The sequence below is a fragment of the Schistocerca gregaria genome, chromosome 3, assembly GCF_023897955.1.
Source record: "Schistocerca gregaria isolate iqSchGreg1 chromosome 3, iqSchGreg1.2, whole genome shotgun sequence".
Taxonomy (NCBI): domain Eukaryota; kingdom Metazoa; phylum Arthropoda; class Insecta; order Orthoptera; family Acrididae; genus Schistocerca; species Schistocerca gregaria.
The window spans coordinates 935,552,799-935,573,145 of record NC_064922.1 but is presented as its reverse complement, the minus strand read 5'-3'; the positions used below and the strand labels follow the sequence as shown (position 1 = coordinate 935,573,145).

At 40.6% G+C, this 20,347-nt stretch overlaps 1 protein-coding gene across 1 annotated transcript in view; it reads right to left on the bottom strand.

The window, feature by feature from the left end:
* Positions 1–20,347, bottom strand: part of LOC126355151 (neurogenic differentiation factor 4-like) — a 58,457-nt gene that overhangs the window by 11,476 nt on the left and 26,634 nt on the right. The window contains exon 3 of the mRNA XM_050005346.1: positions 13,756–13,981. Coding sequence (XP_049861303.1) covers positions 13,756–13,981 — 226 coding nt within the window. The remainder of the gene's footprint in view (positions 1–13,755; positions 13,982–20,347) is intronic.

Below are 20,347 nucleotides of genomic sequence, written 5' to 3'. Positions count from 1 at the left end.
ACATTTTCTGAGCTGAAAACCATTGAAGTATCTTGAATAGAATGACCTCCTCTTAGCCAACCAGCACGGGTTTCAAAAACATCGATCATGTGAAACCTCACTTGCAGTTTTCTCACGTGATGTACTGAAAGCTGTCGAACAAGGCAACCAAGTAGACGGAGTATTTCTTGATTTCCAAAAAGGATTTGACTCAATACTGCAACTACACTTATTGTCAAAGGTACAATCATATAGGGTACCAAGCGAAATTTGTGACTAAATTTAGGACTTTTTGGTAGGGAAGATATAGCATGTTATCTTGAATGGAGAGTCATCATCAGATGTATAAGTAACTTAGGGTCTGCACCAGGGAAGTGTGTTGGGACCCTTGCTATTCATGCTGTATATTAATGAGCTTGCACACAATATTAATAGTAAAATCAGGCATTTGCAGATGATGCAGTTATCTGTATTGAAGTACTAGCTGCATAAATATTCAGTCAGATCTTGATAAGATTTCAACATGGTGCAGAGATCAGCAACTTGCTCTAAATGTTCACAAATGTAAAATTTTACACCTCACACAATGAAAAATCATAGAATCCTGTGATTATAACATTAGTGAGTCACTAGAGTCACTGTTGGTATCAGTCAACTCATACAAATACCTGGGTGTAACACTCCGTGGGGATATGAAATGGAATGATCACAGATTCACTCATAGGTAAAACAGGCGGTACACTTCAGTTTATTGGAAGATTACTGGGGAAGGGCAATCAGTCTACAGAGCAGATTACTTACAAATCACTCATGTGACCAGTTCTAGAATATTGCTGAAGTGTGTAGGACCCGTACGAGATAGGACTAACAGAGAACATTGAACGTATATAGAGAAGGGCAGTGCAAATGATCACAGGTCTGTTTAATCTGTGGTAGAATGTCACAGAGATACTGAAGCAACTGAACTGGAAGACTCTTAAAGACAGACATAAACTATCCTGAGAAAGTCTTTTAACAAAGTTTCAAGAACTGGCTTTAAATGATTGCTCTACAAATCACTCACATAGGGATCATGAGAATAGATTAGAATAATAACTGCACAGAGAGGCTTTCAAACAATCATTTTTCCCATGCTCCCCATATGCAAATGGAACTGAGTCTAGTTTCAACTCTCTGAGACTGCAGATGTGTGTGCAAGTTGCGCTTGCATAAGTGTGTGCGTGCACGTGTGTGTGTGTATGTGTTTCTACTGCTGACAAAGGCCTTAATGGCCAAAAGCTATGATTGTGTGAATCTTTTTATTGTGCCTATCGTGGCTCACCACCTCCGCTATATGATATATTTCAAAACCTTCCCCCCACCCATTTTTTTTTGAAATGGTAAAATGTTTATGTGTAGTAAATCTAATAGTATATTTGATAACAAATTCAACCTTATATGATGAAGAAACATCCCAAAGTAGCAGTAGTCAGATATAAGGTGGAGGAACCCCTATATACCACTATACGCAGTTTCTGTCCACTGTATTACACTTGTTATACATGGTGTGAAGTTGTTTGCAATTTTACAGTGCAACCATAGAAGGTGGGCTCCTGAGGGATTTAACTGAAAGAATAAGATCTTTCCCTCTCTTGAGTCTGGAACTAACTATTTTGGAGATGGTGAGAGGCTACTACCATTTTGTTTTTTCATGGTCTTTATTTCATTTGTTTGGTGTTTGTTTTGTTTCATTTCATAGGTTGTTTGGTTTTGGATTTATCTTTTATTTGTTGTAGAATGTTAGAACATAGTCTCAGCTCAAACACAACTTGAACAGAGTGACCTCCTCAATGCCAACCAGCATGGATTTCAAAAGCATTGATGATGTGAAACATAACTCATGCTTTTGTCACATGAAGTACTGAAAGCTTTTGGTCAAGGCAACCAGGTATATGCAATATTTCTTGAGTACTGAAAAGGATTTGATTCAGTTCCACATCTACACTTATTTCAAAAGTACAATCATAAAGAGTATCAAGTGAAATTCATGACTGGATTAAGGACTTTTTGGTAGGGATAGACACAGCATGTCATATTGGATGGAGAGTTATTGTCAGCTGTAGAAGTAACATCAGGTGTGCTCCAGGGAAGTGTGTTGGTGCCCTTGCTATTCATATTGCATACTAACGACCTTGCAGACAATATTAATAGTAAAATCAGGCTTTTTCAGAAGATGTAGTTATCTATAATGAAGTTCAGTCATATCTTGATCAATTTCAAATTGGTGCAGAGATTGACAACTTGCTTTAAATGTTCAGAAATCTAAAATTTTGCACTATACAAAATGAAAAAATGTAGTATCCCTTGACTATTTAAATGTGTGACTTCTGTCAAGATATTATCCTTTTTCCTTTTAGGAACAGTACATTTATCTTACATGAGTTGATCCTAGGAGTACCCTTTCTCCTTCTGTTTTGGTGGGTACACCCCTTTCTTATTCTTATCCTCCTATGGTACAGGTCAATCCCCTTCTTGGTGCCCCTGTCCATGCAGTATAGGTCAGCCTTTCATAGGTCTGCCTATCCGTCCTTTTTCTCTTCCAATAAATGTTGAGTGCACCCTCCGTATCCTTCTTGAGTAGGTCTCCAGGTTCATTGCCTTAGCACACATCTTTATGAATACTATTCTTAAATATTCTCTGATAAAATTACAGGTCTACTTTACACCTTAACTCCACTTTCAAATACTCCATCTAATTCCCTAGAGTCCTCTTTACTCCTCACTTGTACCATATAAACAGATATCATGCCCACACATAGTAGAGGCTATGTCTACCCATACTTACCAACTCACAGTAGATACTACACCTTTTTGCAAAGGACTAGCATGGCACATTTAAATATATATTTGAGAGTGACAAAAAATAATGATGCAGAACCATCACATATCAACAATGTAATATGTGAACTGACTCAGATGTACATGACGAAAAATAACAATTCAAAACTGTCACATATCAAAAATGTAATACGTGCATTGACTCAGATGTACGTGACAAAAAATAATGATGCAGACCGATCACATATCAGCAATATAATATGTGCATCAACTCAGATGTACATATATCTTTATTCCCCAAATCCCTTGGTGGTTCTGACATCACTTTAGGTCTCTAATTTGTAATCATCCTGTATGTGTTTAAGTGTATCTTTGTGTGTCTGTAGATTTATGTTTGTGTATCCTCATTCTTCGCCTACTTACATGAAATAAGTTGAACCTTATTGGAACCCACAGAAAACAAGAAGGACATCAGCGATAGAAGTATATGCACACAGAAAGGGGGAAAGATAGACTGGTACTCAAATGAGAAGTAAGAAAGGAATAAGTAGAACCGGTTGCTAAGATTGAAGAAGAGAAAGAAGATAGTCCCAAAGACAGGAAAACCCCACCCCCTTCCCTAGGGTCCCTACTTCACTGGTACTTCAGTGAGAAGCTAAATAGGTATGATGTTAAACATCTCCTACAGAACGGACATTCTCACCTTCACCTTTGAAGCCCCTGAAGAAAAAACTTAGGAACACTTATGGAACGGCAAATGATGAAGAACCAGCTACACTTGTCTGTGAGGGTTGTCTGAAAGATGGGGTGTGTGATTAGTGTTAGTCATGCTTGTACTTCCACTACCCACTCCTTCCAAAAGTGATACAAACCCTCGCTTTTACATTACATCTCACAAAAGGTATAAAAATAACCTATAAAAATAAAAAATTATACACTTTGATAATATAGCTGTTTAGTCATTCTGTTTATACTATATATCATGCACACATAAAGTACCCCATTCAGTTTATGATGTCTAGATATCACTTTGTTTCAATGTTATTGTTGTTGTGGTCTTCAGTCCTGACTCTGGTTTTATGCAGCTCTCCATGCTACTCTATCCTGTGCAAGCGTCTTCATCTCCCAGCAACTACTGCAACCTACATTCTTCTGAATCTGCTTAGTGTATTCATCTCTTGGTCTCCCTCTACGATTTTCACCCTTCACACTGCCCTCCAATACTAAATTGGTGATCCCTTGATGCCTCAGAACTTGTCCTACCAATCGATCCTTTCTTCTAGCCACATTGTGCCACAAAATTCGCTTCTCCCCAAACCTATTCAATACCTCCTCATTAGTTATGTGATCTACCCTCCTAATCTTCAGCATCCTTCTGTAGCACCGCATTTCAAAAGCTTATTTTCTCTTCCTGTTCAAACCATTTATCGTACATGTTTCCCTTCCATACATGGCTACACTCCATACAAATACTTTCAGAAACGACTTCCTGACACTTAAATCTACACTCGATGTTAACAAATTTCTCTTTTTCAGAAATGGTTTCCTTGCCATTGCCAGTCTACATCTTATATCCTCTCTATTTCGACCATCAACAGTTATTTGGCTTCCCGAATAGCAAAACCCCTTCACTACTTTAAGTGTCTCATTTCCTAATCTAATTCCCTCAGCATCACCCGATTTAATTCGACTACATTCCATTATCCTCATTTTGATTTTGTTGATGTTCATCTTATATCCTCCTTTCAAGACACTGTCCATTCCATTCAACTGCTCTTCCAAGTTTTTTTCCTGTCTCTGACAGAATTACAATGTCATCAGCGAACCTCAAAGTTTTTATTTCTTATCCATGGATTTTAATACCTACTCCAAATTTTTCTTTTGTTTCCTTCACTGCTTGCTCAATATACAGATTGAATAACATCGGAGAGAGGCTACAACCCTGTCTCACTCCCTTCCCAACCACTGCTTCCCTTTCGTACCCCTTGGCTCTTATAACTGGCATCTGGTTTCTGTACAAATTGTAAATAGCCTTTGGCTCCCTGTATTTTACCCCCTGCCACCTTCAGAGCTTGAAAGAGAGTATTCCAGTTAACATTGTCAAAAGCTTTCTCTAAGTCTACAAATGCTAGAAATGTAGGTTTGCCTTTCCTTAATCTAGCTTCTAAGATAAGTCGTAGGGTCAGTATTGCCTCACGTTTTTAAACATTTCTACGGAATCCAAACTGATCTTCCCCGAGGTCACCTACTACCAGCACCTGCTGTCTTTGGGATCAGAATTATTATATTCTTCTTGAAGTCTAAGGGTATTTCACATGCTTCATACATCTTGCTCACCAGATGGTAGAGTTTTGTCAGGACTGGCTCTCCCAAGGCTGTCAGTTGTTCTAATGGAATGTTGTCTACTCCCGGGGCCTTGTTTCGACTTAGGTCTTTCAGTGCTCTGTCAAACTCTTCACGCAGTATCGTATCTCCCATTTCATCTTCATCTACATCCTCTTCCATCTCCATAATATTGTCCTCAAGTACATCGACCTTGTATAGACCCTCTATATACTCGTTCCACCTTTCCACTTTTCCTTCTTTGCTTAGAACTGGGTTTCCATCTGAGCTCTTGATATTCATGCAAGTCATTCTCTGTTTTCCAAAGGTCTCTTTAATTTTCCTGTAGGCAGTATCTATCTTACCCCTCATGAGATAAGCCTCTACATCCTCACATTTGTCCTCTAGCCATCCCTGCTTAGCCAGTTTACACTTCCCGTCTATCTCATTTTTGAGATGTTTGTATTCCTTTTGCCTGCTTCATTTACTGCATTTTTATATTTTCTCCTTTCATCAATTAAGTTCAATATTTCTTCTGTTACCCAAGGATTTCTAGTAGCAATCATCTTTTTACCTACTTTATCCTCTGCTGCCTTCACTATTTCATCCCTCAAAGCTACCCATTCTTCTTCTGCTGTATTTCTTTCTCCCATTCCTGTCAATTGTTCCCTTATGCTCTCCCTGAAACTCTGTACAACCTCTGGTTCTTTCAGTTTATCCAGGTCCCATCTCCTTAAATTAGCACCTTTTTGCAGTTTCTTCAGTTTTAATCTACAGTTCATAACCAATAGATTGTGGTCAGAGTCCACATCTGCCCCTGGAAATGTCTTACAATTCAAAACCTGGCTCCTTAATCTCTGTCTTACCATTATATAATATATCTGAAACCTGTCAGTATTGTTTCAATAGGACCATCATATTATACTTTCCACTAATACAACGTTCTATTAGTTTCACTTCATGTCTAGAGATCACTGTTCATCTGTGATTCTCTTAAATTTGTCTCAATCTTGTAGTCATATCTGGTTTCATATGTAGTAAAATTATAGGATAGTTTAAGAATTCAAGAATAGATTACAGAATAGTTGAAGAATTGAAGGGAATTCAGTGCAGGGAAAATAGTACAGAAGAAACACCAAAACAACTAGGTATCTGACGGTCATCACTTTGCCCATTAACACAGAAAGTTAATGTCCCTGGGAGACAGATGTGACTCCAACTGGATCCCATGGATCTGATATTAACCTCACTTGAGCAAGTGCAAACCAGGACTTTTCATTAAATTTTGTGTGAAAGTCTCCCCACAATAAAACAATCACCACATTCCTCAGTAACACAACATTAGGTAAAGTTATTGTATGTTCTGATCTGTCCTGGACAAGTTTGAATTCTTTGCACAAGTAGTCTGTAACCTTGTTGGTATCATTAGGGTTGGAAAAAGCAATAGTCGCTATGTTTCCAGAGATTATATGCTCAGCCTTTTCTCGATCTATAATTAGCTTGATTGGTTTCGCCAGACTACTTACCTTTATAATATCGAAGTTGACTATTTTTTCTTTGAAATTTTGTTCTACATTATTTACTCATGAACTGACAGCTTGTGTAGTAACAGCTCTTATACTAACACCTGAAATTTTTAATTGAATAATCATAATTGTTGGGTTCAAATTAATGACGATGTAAATAAAACAGAAAGAAACTTCCACATGGGAAAAATATATTAAAAACTAAGATTCCAAGACTTACCGAGCGGGAAAGCGCCGGCAGACAGGCACATGAACAAAACACACAAACACACACACAGAATTACGAGCTTTCGCAACTGGCAGTTGCTTTGTCAGGAAAGAGGGAAGGAGAGGGAAAAATGAAAGGATGTGGGTTTTAGGGGAGAGGGTAAGGAGTCATTCCAATCCCGGGAGTGGAAAGACTTCCCTTAGGGGAAAAAAAGGACAGGTGTACACTCGCACACACACACACACACACACATATCCATCCGCACATACACAGACACAAGCAGACATATTTAAAGGCAAAGAGTTAAGGGCAGAGATGTCAGTCGAGGCGGAAGTACAGAGGCAAAGAAGTTGTAGAAAGACAGGTGAGGTATGAGCGGCGGCAACTTGAAATTAGCGGAGGTTGAGGCCTGGCGGATATCGAGAAGAGAGGATATACTGAAGGGCGAGTTCCCATCTCCGGAGTTCGGATAGGTTGGTGTTGGTGGGAAGTATCCAGATAACTCGGACAGTGTAACACTGTGCCAAGATGTGCTGGCCGTGCATCAAGGCATGTTTAGCCACAGGGTGATCCTCATTACCAACAAACACTGTCTGCCTGTGTCCATTCATGCGAATGGACAGTTTGTTGCTGGTCATTCCCACATAGAAAGCATCACAGTGCAGGCAGGTCAGTTGGTAAATCACGTGGGTGCTTTCACATGTGGCTCTCCCTTTGATCGTGTACACCTTCCGGGTTACAGGACTGGAGTAGGTGGTGGTGGGAGGGTGCATAGGACAGGTTTTACACCGGGGGCGGTTGCAAGGGTAGGAGCCAGAGGGTAGGGGAGGTGGTTTGGGGATTTCATAGGGATGAACCAAGAGGTTACGAAGGTTAGGTGGACGGCGGAAAGACACTCTTGGTGGAGTGGGGAGGATTTCATGAAGGATGGATCTCATTTCGGGGCAGGATTTTAGGAAGTCGTATCCCTGCTGGAGAGCCACATTCAAGGTCTGATCCAGTCCCGGGAAGTATTCTGTTACAAGTGGGGCACTTTTGGGGTTCTTCTGTGAGAGGTTCTGGGTTTGAGAGGATGAGGAAGTGGCTCTGGTTATCTGCTTCTGTACCAGGTTGGGAGGGTAGTTGCGGGATGTGAAAGCTGTTTTCAGGTTGTTGGTGTAATGGTCGAGGGATTCAGGACTGGAGCAGATTCGTTTGCCACGAAGGCCTAGGCTGTAGGGAAGGGACCGTTTGATATGGAATGGGTGGCAGCTGTCATAATGGAGGTACTGTTGCTTGTTGGTGGGTTTGATGTGGACGGATGTGTGCAGCTGGCCATTGGACAGATGGAGGTCAACATCTAGGAAAGTGGCATGGGATTTGGAGTAGGACCAGGTGAATCTGATGGAACCAAAGGAGTTGAGGTTGGAGAGGAAATTCTGGAGTTGTTCTTCACTGTGAGTCCAGATCATGAAGATGTCATCAATAAATCTGTACCAAACTTTGGGTTGGCAGGCTTGGGTAACCAAGAAGGCTTCCTCTAAGCGACCCATAAATAGGTTGGCATACGAGGGGGCCATCCTGGTACCCATGGCTGTTCCCTTTAATTGTTGGTATGTCTGGCCTTCAAAAGTGAAGAAGTTGTGGGTCAGGATGAAGCTGGCTAAGGTGACAAGGAAAGAGGTTTTAGGTAGGGTGGCAGGTGATCGGCGTGAAAGGAAGTGCTCCATTGCAGCGAGGCCCTGGACGTGCGGGATATTTGTGTATAGGGAAGTGGCATCAATGGTTACCAGGATGGTTTCTGGGGGTAACAGACTGGGTACGGATTCCAGGCGTTCGAGAAAGTGGTTGGTGTCTTTGATGAAGGATGGGAGACTGCATGTAATGGGTTGAAGGTGTTGATCTACGTAGGCAGAGATACGTTCTGTGGGGGCTTGGTAACCAGCTACAATGGGGCGGCCAGGATGTTTGGGTTTGTGAATTTTAGGAAGTAGGTAGAAGGTAGGAGTGCGAGGTGACGGTGGGGTGAGGAGTTTGATGGAGTCAGGTGAAAGGTTTTGTAGGGGGCCTAAGGTTCTGAGGATTCCTTGAAGCTCCGCCTGGACATCAGGAATGGGATTACTTCGGCAAACTTTGTATGTAGAGTTGTCTGAAAGCTGACGCAGTCCCTCAGCCACATACTCCCGACGATCAAGTACCACAGTCGTGGAACCCTTGTCGGCCGGAAGAATGATGATGGATCGGTCAGCTTTCAGATCACGGATAGCCTGGGATTCGGCTGTGGTGATGTTGGGAGTAGGATTAAGGTTTTTCAAGAAAGATTGAGAGGCAAGGCTGGAAGTGAGAAATTCCTGGAAGGTTTGGAGAGGGTGATTTTGAGGAAGAGGAGGTGGGTCCCGCTGTGATGGAGGACGGAACTGTTGCAGGCAGGGTTCAATTTGGATAGTGTCTTGGGGAGTTGGATCATTAGGAGTGGGATCAGGATTGTTTTTCTTCGTGGCAAAGTGATATTTCCAGCAGAGACTACGAGTGTAGGACAGTAAATCCTTGACAAGGGCAGTTTGGTTGAACCTGGGAGTGGGGCTGAAGGTGAGGCCTTTGGATAGGACAGAGGTTTCGGATTGGGAGAGGGGTTTGGAGGAAAGGTTAACTACTGAATTGGGGTGTTGTGGTTCCAGATTGTGTTGACTAGAATTTTGAGGTGTTGGGGGGAGTGGAGCTGGAAGTGGGAGATTGAGTAGATGGGAGAGACTGGGTCTGTGTGCAATGAGAGGAGGTTGAGGTTTGTTGGAAAGGTCCAGAATTTCCTCTCCAACCTCAACTCCTTTGGTTCCATCAGATTCACCTGGTCCTACTCCAAATCCCATGCCACTTTCCTAGATGTTGACCTCCATCTGTCCAATGGCCAGCTGCACACATCCGTCCACATCAAACCCACCAACAAGCAACAGTACCTCCATTATGACAGCTGCCACCCATTCCATATCAAACGGTCCCTTCCCTACAGCCTAGGCCTTCGTGGCAAACGAATCTGCTCCAGTCCTGAATCCCTCGACCATTACACCAACAACCTGAAAACAGCTTTCACATCCCGCAACTACCCTCCCAACCTGGTACAGAAGCAGATAACCAGAGCCACTTCCTCATCCCCTCAAACCCAGAACCTCTCACAGAAGAACCCCAAAAGTGCCCCACTTGTAACAGAATACTTCCCGGGACTGGATCAGACCTTGAATGTGGCTCTCCAGCAGGGATACGACTTCCTAAAATCCTGCCCCGAAATGAGATCCATCCTTCATGAAATCCTCCCCACTCCACCAAGAGTGTCTTTCCGCCATCCACCTAACCTTCGTAACCTCTTGGTTCATCCCTATGAAATCCCCAAACCACCTCCCCTACCCTCTGGCTCCTACCCTTGCAACCGCCCCCGGTGTAAAACCTGTCCTATGCACCCTCCCACCACCACCTACTCCAGTCCTGTAACCCGGAAGGTGTACACGATCAAAGGGAGAGCCACATGTGAAAGCACCCACGTGATTTACCAACTGACCTGCCTGCACTGTGATGCTTTCTATGTGGGAATGACCAGCAACAAACTGTCCATTCGCATGAATGGACACAGGCAGACAGTGTTTGTTGGTAATGAGGATCACCCTGTGGCTAAACATGCCTTGATGCACGGCCAGCACATCTTGGCACAGTGTTACACCGTCCGAGTTATCTGGATACTTCCCACCAACACCAACCTATCCGAACTCCGGAGATGGGAACTCGCCCTTCAGTATATCCTCTCTTCTCGATATCCGCCAGGCCTCAACCTCCGCTAATTTCAAGTTGCCGCCGCTCATACCTCACCTGTCTTTCAACAACTTCTTTGCCTCTGTACTTCCGCCTCGACTGACATCTCTGCCCTTAACTCTTTGCCTTTAAATATGTCTGCTTGTGACTGTGTAGGTGCGGATGGATATGTGTGTGTGTGTGTGTGTGTGTGTGTGCGAGTGTACACCTGTCCTTTTTTTCCCCTAAGGGAAGTCTTTCCGCTCCCGGGATTGGAATGACTCCTTACCCTCTCCCTTAAAACCCACATCCTTTCATTTTTCCCTCTCCTTCCCTCTTTCCTGACGAAGCAACTGCCAGTTGCGAAAGCTCGTAATTCTGTGTGTGTGTTTGTGTGTTTTGTTCATGTGCCTGTCTGCCGGCGCTTTCCCGCTTGGTAAGTCTTGGAATCTTTGTTTTTAATATAATTGAATAATCAGTATTACATCCTTAGGTTGTTCTGTGTTCTCTTTCAAAGTATTCATTTCCTTTCTTACAGAATTAAATTTAATATTACATACATTTTTACAAAACTTCAATTTTTCACTAAATTCAGATTCTACATTATTATTATTATTACTATATTTGATGTCACACTCAGTCTCTAACGTAACTATGCCTTCACATTGATTACTAGATTTTTTGCTTTGTAGCATCTGTTTCGATGGGCAACAAACCTATATTTGTAATTTGAATATTTAAAGTTTCATTCTGTCTCTGGTTAAAATCAATGAGCAGTTGAGTTATGAGAGTATTCTAAGAACTAGTGAGATCACCCTTTATATCTAACTTCAGATTTTCTACCTTATCATTTAAAGAGTCAAATTCAGTCTTTAATAAAACTATATTTGCTGCATGGCTGTTCAAAGTTTCACTTTGATTACTTAAAATTTCACTCTGAGCATCTAATTTACTATTTAATTGAACAGTGGAAAGTCCAGGATGGAATGGAATGATACCAGAGAAGGAAAGTTGCTACTCACCATATAGCGGAGATGCTGAGTCGCGATAGACACGACAAAAAAGATTCACACAATTACAGCTTTCAGCATTTAAGCCCTTTGTCAGCGTTAGGCACACATACACACACGCACACACACACTCATGCAAACACAACTTGCACACACATCTGCAGTCTCAGAGAACTGAAACCACGCTCAGTTTCAGTTCTCTGAGACTGCAGATGTGTGTGCAAGTTGCGTTTGCATGAGTGTGTGTATGTGTGCCTACTGCTGACAAAGGCCTTTATAGCTGAAAGCTATAATTGTGTGAATCTTTTTTGTCATGTCTATTGCAACTCCGCATCTCCACTATATGGTGAGTAGCACCTTTCCTTCTCTGGGATTGTTACTATTAAATTGAGTATTCACTGAATCTAACTTAAGACTCAAATTCACACTCAGTCCATCTATCAATGAAGCATTATGAGCATTTGACTCTCTTCTCTGGTCATCCAACTTAACATCTAATCTAGAATGTACTAAACCTATTTCTCTCCTTAGAGCTTCTTTCTGAGAATTTAATTTTTTGCTTAAATTCACAAACTGAGCATTTACAGCTGCTGAATCTGCTCACTGGGTTTTAATTAAATTCACTGGAATTTCCCTGACCACTCTAATTACTGTGACTGGTTCTGCTGGTTGTTGTTCTTGATCCATATTTTTATTGTTCTTAGACCTAGTAATCATCTAAAGAAATTCACCCCTGAGTATAACAACTATAATAACTGTATATCCTTCACCTGTTCCCTCAACTTTTACCAAATAGTTATCGGTTTTTGCTCACTCAGTGTACAGTTCTAAGGGCGTTGGTGAGCGAATGTGTAATCAGCACCGGTGGACAGCACTGGCGCCGTCAGCGTCAGATGTTGATTTCAGCGGTGGCGAGCGGACACAGAGTCAGCACCGGTGAACAGCCGCTGGTTCAGTCAGCTTTGATGGCTGGTTACTGCATCGGCGTCGGTGCAATGTGTGTGAAGACACTCAATCTTCTTAGTCGAAAAGTTGAGGTCTTCTTTCCAGTTTTCTCAACTATTACTTTCTCATGTTTTTACTGTGTTGCACTCACAACTTTCTTCCATTTGTTTATCAGACTCAATATGATTACCGGAAACAATTCTCATATCTTGTTAGGCCTGGTTGTCATGACAATGCCTAATATCTTCTTTCCATTTCTGTTTTTAAAACCATGTTTTCTTCAGGTCCTGTACTTAGGTTGACACGTTCTAATGCTTTTGGATGCAGAAAATAATATCTTCTCATTTCTGTAACCTATTGATCACATATACGAATTTTAGTGTCAGCATACTTGTTGATTAACAATTGTCTCACTCATATCTTGAGCTTTAGAAATAATTAAGTACACTGAGACAAAAGAGTTGGTTTAAAAACCATATGAAAATATGAACATGCATCTTGACTTCTCTGAGACCAAGGCATGAATGTGCATAGCACTCTATCTTCAATTGTTCAATAGTCTTTTTTTACAATCACCACAGACACTTAACACATCTAAGAATATGACATAATTATTCGTTGAGTTCTCCTCACATCTTCTGTGGCACTGGCAGCAAACACTTCTCATCGTCAGTGACTTGCCCCCCTTACAGTCTTCTAAAAACAAACTTCCAACCTGCATTTAGAAACAAGTGGATCCGTTGAAACGTTCTCACTCTCCCGCACTCGTACCTAAAATATTGGGTGTTCGAGACGGTTGAAGGCTGAGTGTTTCTAGAATTTACACCAAATTCTTGAGGCACTAGAAGTGGGATATTAAAAGGTAATATGATCTTCAAACTAATTTTACATCCAAATGGTACATTTCTGGACATTCATTTCTCATCAATACTTTATCTACTAAGTCATGTCTACAACACCTAAAAGCCCATAATAGCAACTGTTAAACACACAGCATATAAGAAAAATGTTATATTATCAGTTAAATTAAGGAAGAAACATAAAGTAACTAACTAGTTTCATGCTGATATTAATTTTTTTAATAGTCACCAGGCTGATATTTATATAGTTGACCTAACTAGCCACTGCACTGCCACCTTATGTTAATATGGGAGATACATGTTACAGCATCTAAGGATGAATTTTGTCGTACCTGAGAGGTAAGTGCTGCTGCCAGTTGAGATGCAGTAGCCTGGCTCAGACCTCTTGAAAGGACTCTTAGGAGCCTGTTACCTTCCATTGGATGACCTTCCGCCAACACTTGCGCCAATGCCCATATGTAATTACGTGCAAGTCTCAGTGTTTCAATTTTGGACAATTTTTGTTGCTGCTGGGATGCTGGCGAAAGAGGTGAAGTGGGACTTTGCAGTGGGATGCATCTGTGAAATGTATGGTCAATTTAGATTTCAATAAATATAAAACTGATAGGTCAAAAAATATTGTGCTCATTCATCTCTGGAGCCCTGTCCTGCAGTTTGAACTGAAGAGTTTGTTAATACATTTTATCAAATATTGTGAATAAGTATTCAGTATAAAACAATAACAACAGAATAATTTACTCTCAATTCAGAAGTTAGCATTAAGCTTGTTTAGTAAAGACGTCCAAGAAGATTGAAATAAAACCACCACCAACACCAACATCATCATCATCTTGAACAGTTTCCAGGCCCGGGCAGGATCTGGGAGTAGGCATTAGGAGTGATTTAAAATGCAATGACCATATAAAATTAATCATCGTTAAAGCAGATGCCAGACTGAGATTCATTGGAAGAATCCTAAGGAAATGCAATCCAAAAACAAAGGAAGTAGTTTACAGTACACTTGTTCGCCCACTGCTTGAATACTGCTCACCGGTGTGGGATCTATACCAGATAGGGTTGGTAGAAGAGATACAGAAGATGCAACGGAGAGCAGCATGCTTTGTTACAGGATCGTATAGTAATCGGAGATGATAGATAAACTCCAGTGGAAAACCTTGAAAGAGAGACGCTCAGTAGCTCGGTATGGGCTTTTGTTAAAGTTTTGAGAACCTACCTTCACTGAAGAGTCATGCAGTATATTGTTCCCTCCTATATATATCTCGTGAAGAGACCATGAGGATAAAATCAGAGAGATTAGAGCCCACACAGAGGCATACTGACAAGCTTTCTTTCCATGAACAATATAAAACTGGAATAGAAGGGAGAACCAATAGAGGTACTCAAAGTACCCTCTGCCATGCACCGCCAGGTGGCTTGCAGAGTATGGATGCACATGTAGATGTAGATGTAGATGTTGGAACATAAGCCTCACCATCTAGTACTGTTTTTCCATCACCTTTCCATGTTCTCTCTGGTCCTGTCCTTGCCTCTTTCTTCAATACATTCCTCCACAACTTCCAGACATCTTTCCCTCAGTCTTCCTCGGGGTCATTTCCGTTTCATTTCCATTTCACGTATCTTCTTGGGAATCCTCCTGTTTTCCATTCTCTTTATGTTCCCATATGATCTTAGTCTTGACTTTTCTGTCCTGCTCTACTAGGATTCCTCTTTCATCATTTCCCTTATCCTTTCATTTTGTATTTTCTCTCTCCCTGTTTCTCATATCATACTTCTGAGAACTTCATTTCACATGCTTGCATCTCTTTTCTTTATTAACTATGTTTCAGATTCATAGGTCAGTAATGGGGTGTAGTAACTTCTACATATTACTTCTTTGCTTGTTTGTAGGCTATCTTTGTTCCAAACCGGGCTCCTATCACTTCACAAGGATGCTTCTGCATGGTTGCGATTTTCCTCTATCACACATCCCAAGTACTTGGCACTTTCCATCTTCTTCAACTATTCATCTCTAGTTCTTATTCCACTAGTTGTCTATCTTTCTTTCTAGTAGGATCCTTACCAGATAGGACTGAAAGAGTACATTGAAAAAGTTCAAAGAAATGCAGCATGTTTTGTATCATCACGAAGTATGGGAGAGAGTGTCACAGAAATGATACAGGATTTGGGCTGGAAATCACTAAAAGAAAGACATTTTTCATTGTGACGGAATCTTCTCACGAAATTCCAGTCACCAACTTTCTCCTCCGAATGCGAAAATATTTTGTTGACACCGACCTACATAGGGAGGAACGATCACCATGATAAAATAAGGGAAATCAGAACTCATACAGAAAGATATAGGTGTTCATTCTTTCTGTGCACTATACAAGATTGGAATAATAGAGAATTTTGAAGGTGGTTCAATGAACCCTCTGCCAGGCACTTGAATGTGATTTGCAGAGTATCCATGTAGATGTAGACGTAGTTGTAACCAGGTTCTCACTTTTGTTTACATTAAATTTCATTCCATAGAAATGAGGGATGTCCCAGGAGGAATGGTCAATATTCAGGGATATGATAGGAACACTCATTTGAAGCAAAAAACTCCAAATGGCTTCCAAGACAGGACACATTTAGTATCCTCTTGGGCTTGTGACACACACATGTGTGTCCTACCCACCCAACCTCCTTTGACATTTTATTCTAACTCCACCTCCCTCATTGCTTTCAATCTCTTTGTTCAGGATGTCTTTCTGCCACTAAATTAGCCCACTGAATGCATAGTGTCCATGAAGTGTGAAGTACTGCAAGGGTTTAAGAGAGTAGCTGAGAGAAGCATTGATTAACTCTGTTTGTACCCATGCTGGCTAAAATGCCATGCAGCTACACCAATGAAGAATATGCAGATGTGATGTATGTTTACAGCTTCTACAATGCTAGTGCTTTTGCTGCTGTCAAAAAATACCATCAGCGCCTTCCAACATGTTGAATTCCTGATCATAGAGTGTTTACCAGAGTTTTCAACATATTTTATGAAACAGGTATTCCAAGTTTTCAGTTTTCTTCTGAATGTAGTTCAACAACCTGTGCAGTGACAGCAACACATTGTTCTATTACCAGCACATGGCAACTTTCTGTACATATTAGTGTCTCATGCATGCATGTATAACAACCATTACGTGTGGAGAACATGTACCCATTTCACATACAGCATGTCAACAATCTTCTCGTCACTGACAGGCCACACAAATTTAATTTTGTCACTGTGTCAATGACAGTCGTCATTTACTTCACTATTCACTGATGAAGCCATGTTTACACAGAATGAAAAGTGATCTCAGGGAAGTCCAATATCGTTTGTATGATGACATGGATGCTAAATAAAAATAAAATAAATAAAAGTCCCCATAGTGGAAACCAATTTCAAAGTTCATTTTTTGATCAACATTTGGTCCAGCATGATCAGTACCACGTTGATAAGTCTAGTCATTCTATAAAAGTGAATTACAGAACACAAATACATGCATTTTTTTGAATTTTTTTTTATTGATACCTTGAGGACCTTCATTTGACCATGTGGGCTGCAATATACTTCCAGCATGATGGAGCCCCTACACGTTTTACCAAACACGTGAGTGAACAAGCATCGACATGGTAGTGAATTGACAGTGGTCCAGGAACTGTAGAATAAATTTCTTTATTACCATCTATGATCACAGCCTCATTAGGGCCTCAGACTATCAGTTCCAGTAAGTAAGTACTATCTTAATATCTGTTCTAAAAGTCTGTCCCAATATAATCGAGCCATAGTGGCATCACCAAAAGATAAACACAAAATCAACAAAATTTTTGAATGTGTGCTTATCTTTTGACAATGACACTATGGCTCCATGTTTTTAAAACAGACCTGAAGAAGGTCATTGCTGACTGAAACTGGTAGTCTGAGGACCTAACAAGTTTGTGATCATAGATCGAAATAAAGGAATTTATTATATGTGAGGGAATATCTGAACTGCACTTCTGTAATTGCTGGATTGGTCATGATATACAATTAACTGGCCACAAAGACTGTCAGACCTTATGCCTTTAGATTTTTGTTTATGGGACTGGATGAAGTTGAGATGTACAAACTAAAGGTGAATAATTGAGATGAACTGCGTCGTGGATGCTGCTGCCTTCGTCAGGGAACATGCAGAGTCATTCAGACAAGCAACACAACATGTTCTTCCAAGAGTGCACAAATGCACTGTAGTTGATAGTGGGATATTCAAACTTTTTTTTTTATGAAATGTTAAACAGCTATAATGTAACATGTACAATGATGCTTAGAGGTGAACATGTTAAAAATATGTGTTTTTCAATTGATTCTTTGTAAAATGAATGTTGCAATGTTTACTAACTGTTGTGTATGTGTACATGTGTAATTCAAACAGAATATAATAATAACAATGTACATTAAATGTGTTCTATTTCAAAAACCATTCAGAATATGGCATATGTTCATATGAAGTTTTTGATTTCAAATTATCATTCCTGTCATATCCCTGAATATTGACCATTCATCCTGGGATGCCCTGTATAAGCTAATTAAAGACAATGAATGCAAGATAAATAATGAATAAAACACATTTCTGATTGGTGAAGGGAGGGAAGGGGCAGCACCAAGAAATGTGAAACTAGAAAATATCCTAAAAACATCCCTTGAGGGTATGAGGAGATACTGCAAGTGGTGTTCATCAAGTGACATGCTCAGTTTCTATGGCAATTCATGACTTGCATTCCACAGAAGGTTTGGGTACTAGACCCATCATTTATAAGGTTTGTTGGTTTGGCTTGTCTCCTCTTGGGTGAGTTTTGCAGACTGTGATGGTGGTCAGTTGGTGACACCGCAATAGCAGTGGCTAGTGTCAGAATGGTGGTAATCATAGTTATGGTGGTTGCATTGGTGTTGTGGCTTCCTCAGAAAATAGCCTTCATCTTCATATGTGTACTGGAAACCTTAAGAAAGTAAGATAATTTCAATGCTGGTAATGATGATGATGATACTGTTGCTGGTGGTGGGCTGGCAGTCACTGTGAACCCTGACCCTAGATGCACTGTTGATCTAACACCCCACCATTTTGGGCTTCAAATTACATGCTGAAAAACAGCAGGGCTGCCTACTCCTATAGCCAATGTCGCTACAGAGTTTAAAGAGTCCTACTCCTATAGTCAATGTTGCTACAGAGTTCAAAGAGCCCTACTCCTATAGTCAATGTTGCTACAGAGTTTAAAGATTATGCGAGGTTCTTACCAGACTTGTGACCTTATTTACAGATAATCACTGGATCCAGTGACAAAAACACACAGTGCACTGAACATTGTTACTGCTGCCCCTCAAGACAGTGGAGGAAAAGTACTGTCTTTAGCTGACTTCTGTATAGCAAGTAAGCTGCACTCATTGGATTGATTGATATTGCGTAAAAGGTGTGCTGGGAGGTTATGGGTCCTGCATTGCAGTTTAACTTCTAGCTCAGCAGAAACTGAACCATACTAGTAAATATTGAACCCCTCCTCCCAAATACTTTAGGGCAGCCAGTGATCATCTTAGTGTTCCATTGTTACTGCATCAGCCATACAACCTACTGAGTTCCATCACTACCAGCACAAGGAAGAGACACACTGTCAACATGGTCCAAACTCAGTGAATCTTGAGAATACCTGCACATAGATTTTTCAGGGTTATTCTTCTGTCCCATCCAGCATTTCATGTGGATGTATGGTGGAAGTTTCCCTTTGTTGGTCACATGGCTTATACAACAGCACAGGTCATAATCACAGTATTGATGAAATGCATCATACCTGAAGGTCTCCCACTTCACGTCAGTCTGCAGTTCACATCTTGTCAGTCTCTATATTTTGCAGCCACAATGTCACAGACAGCACGATGACACTTATATTTCACATATAGTGTAATGGTGAAGCAGAGTAGATGGTGCAGTTCTTCAAGCACACATGCTGAAGGCCATCAGGGGTGTGCACCAGTGGTTAGTCTTAAAAGTAAAGCAGCCATCAATCCAAAAATTGTTTTGAACACTGCAATTCTTTACTAGGCACAGTCCTATAGGAAGTGGTATGTGCAAGTGCCTTCCTCTGACCTTTGAACTGACTTACTCAGTTAGTGATAGGGGGAACATAAAGTTTAATGTGGATCCTGAATCATTGTGCACTTGGAATTTTTCACATCAAGAAACATTATCACAAGTGAAAGAAGTGATGTGTGATATAAAACTCCTAGGATTGAACCTGAAACCTTTGGATTTGTAGTCTGGCATTTTACCTCTGAGCTACCTTTTTTTATTACAGAGGGTAGCTAACCCTCTGACCGAGCACACTGAGCTACCGTGCTGGCTTTGTGCATTAACTTTTACTGTGTCTTAGCTGCAATGGATATATTTTTCCCAAAGCAAACCTTAGGCACACATTTGTGAATGTTCAACCTTTTGATCATATACAAGGCTGCGACTGTTGGTCATCACTATGAAAACATCACCAAATAAATGCAGCAGTGCGCAGCACCTTCTGACCACCAGAATACACAGCTGTTTTGGTTTTCTATATTCCACTGCATAATTGAATATTGTTATTTTGCATGGCAATTATTGAATGATCAAGTTTCTTTTTATTACAATAGAGAATTTTGTGTAATTAGTTATTTTACTCCATAAAATGAAGCCAAGTGTGCAAATAATGTTTTGAAAATGCGTACATATTTTGGTATAAATCTTGCATTTAAAGTCATTAAAAAATCATACAGAAAAATGTTCCTTGCCCCAGTTCTGAAAGGGTTAATATCAGAAGACCAAAAATCAACTGAAATGTTTCATTAGAAATCACAGTGTTCTATCCTTCACATATTGCAATAGGTTCTCTAGGGACCCAGTCAGCGTTTCATATGCATCACAG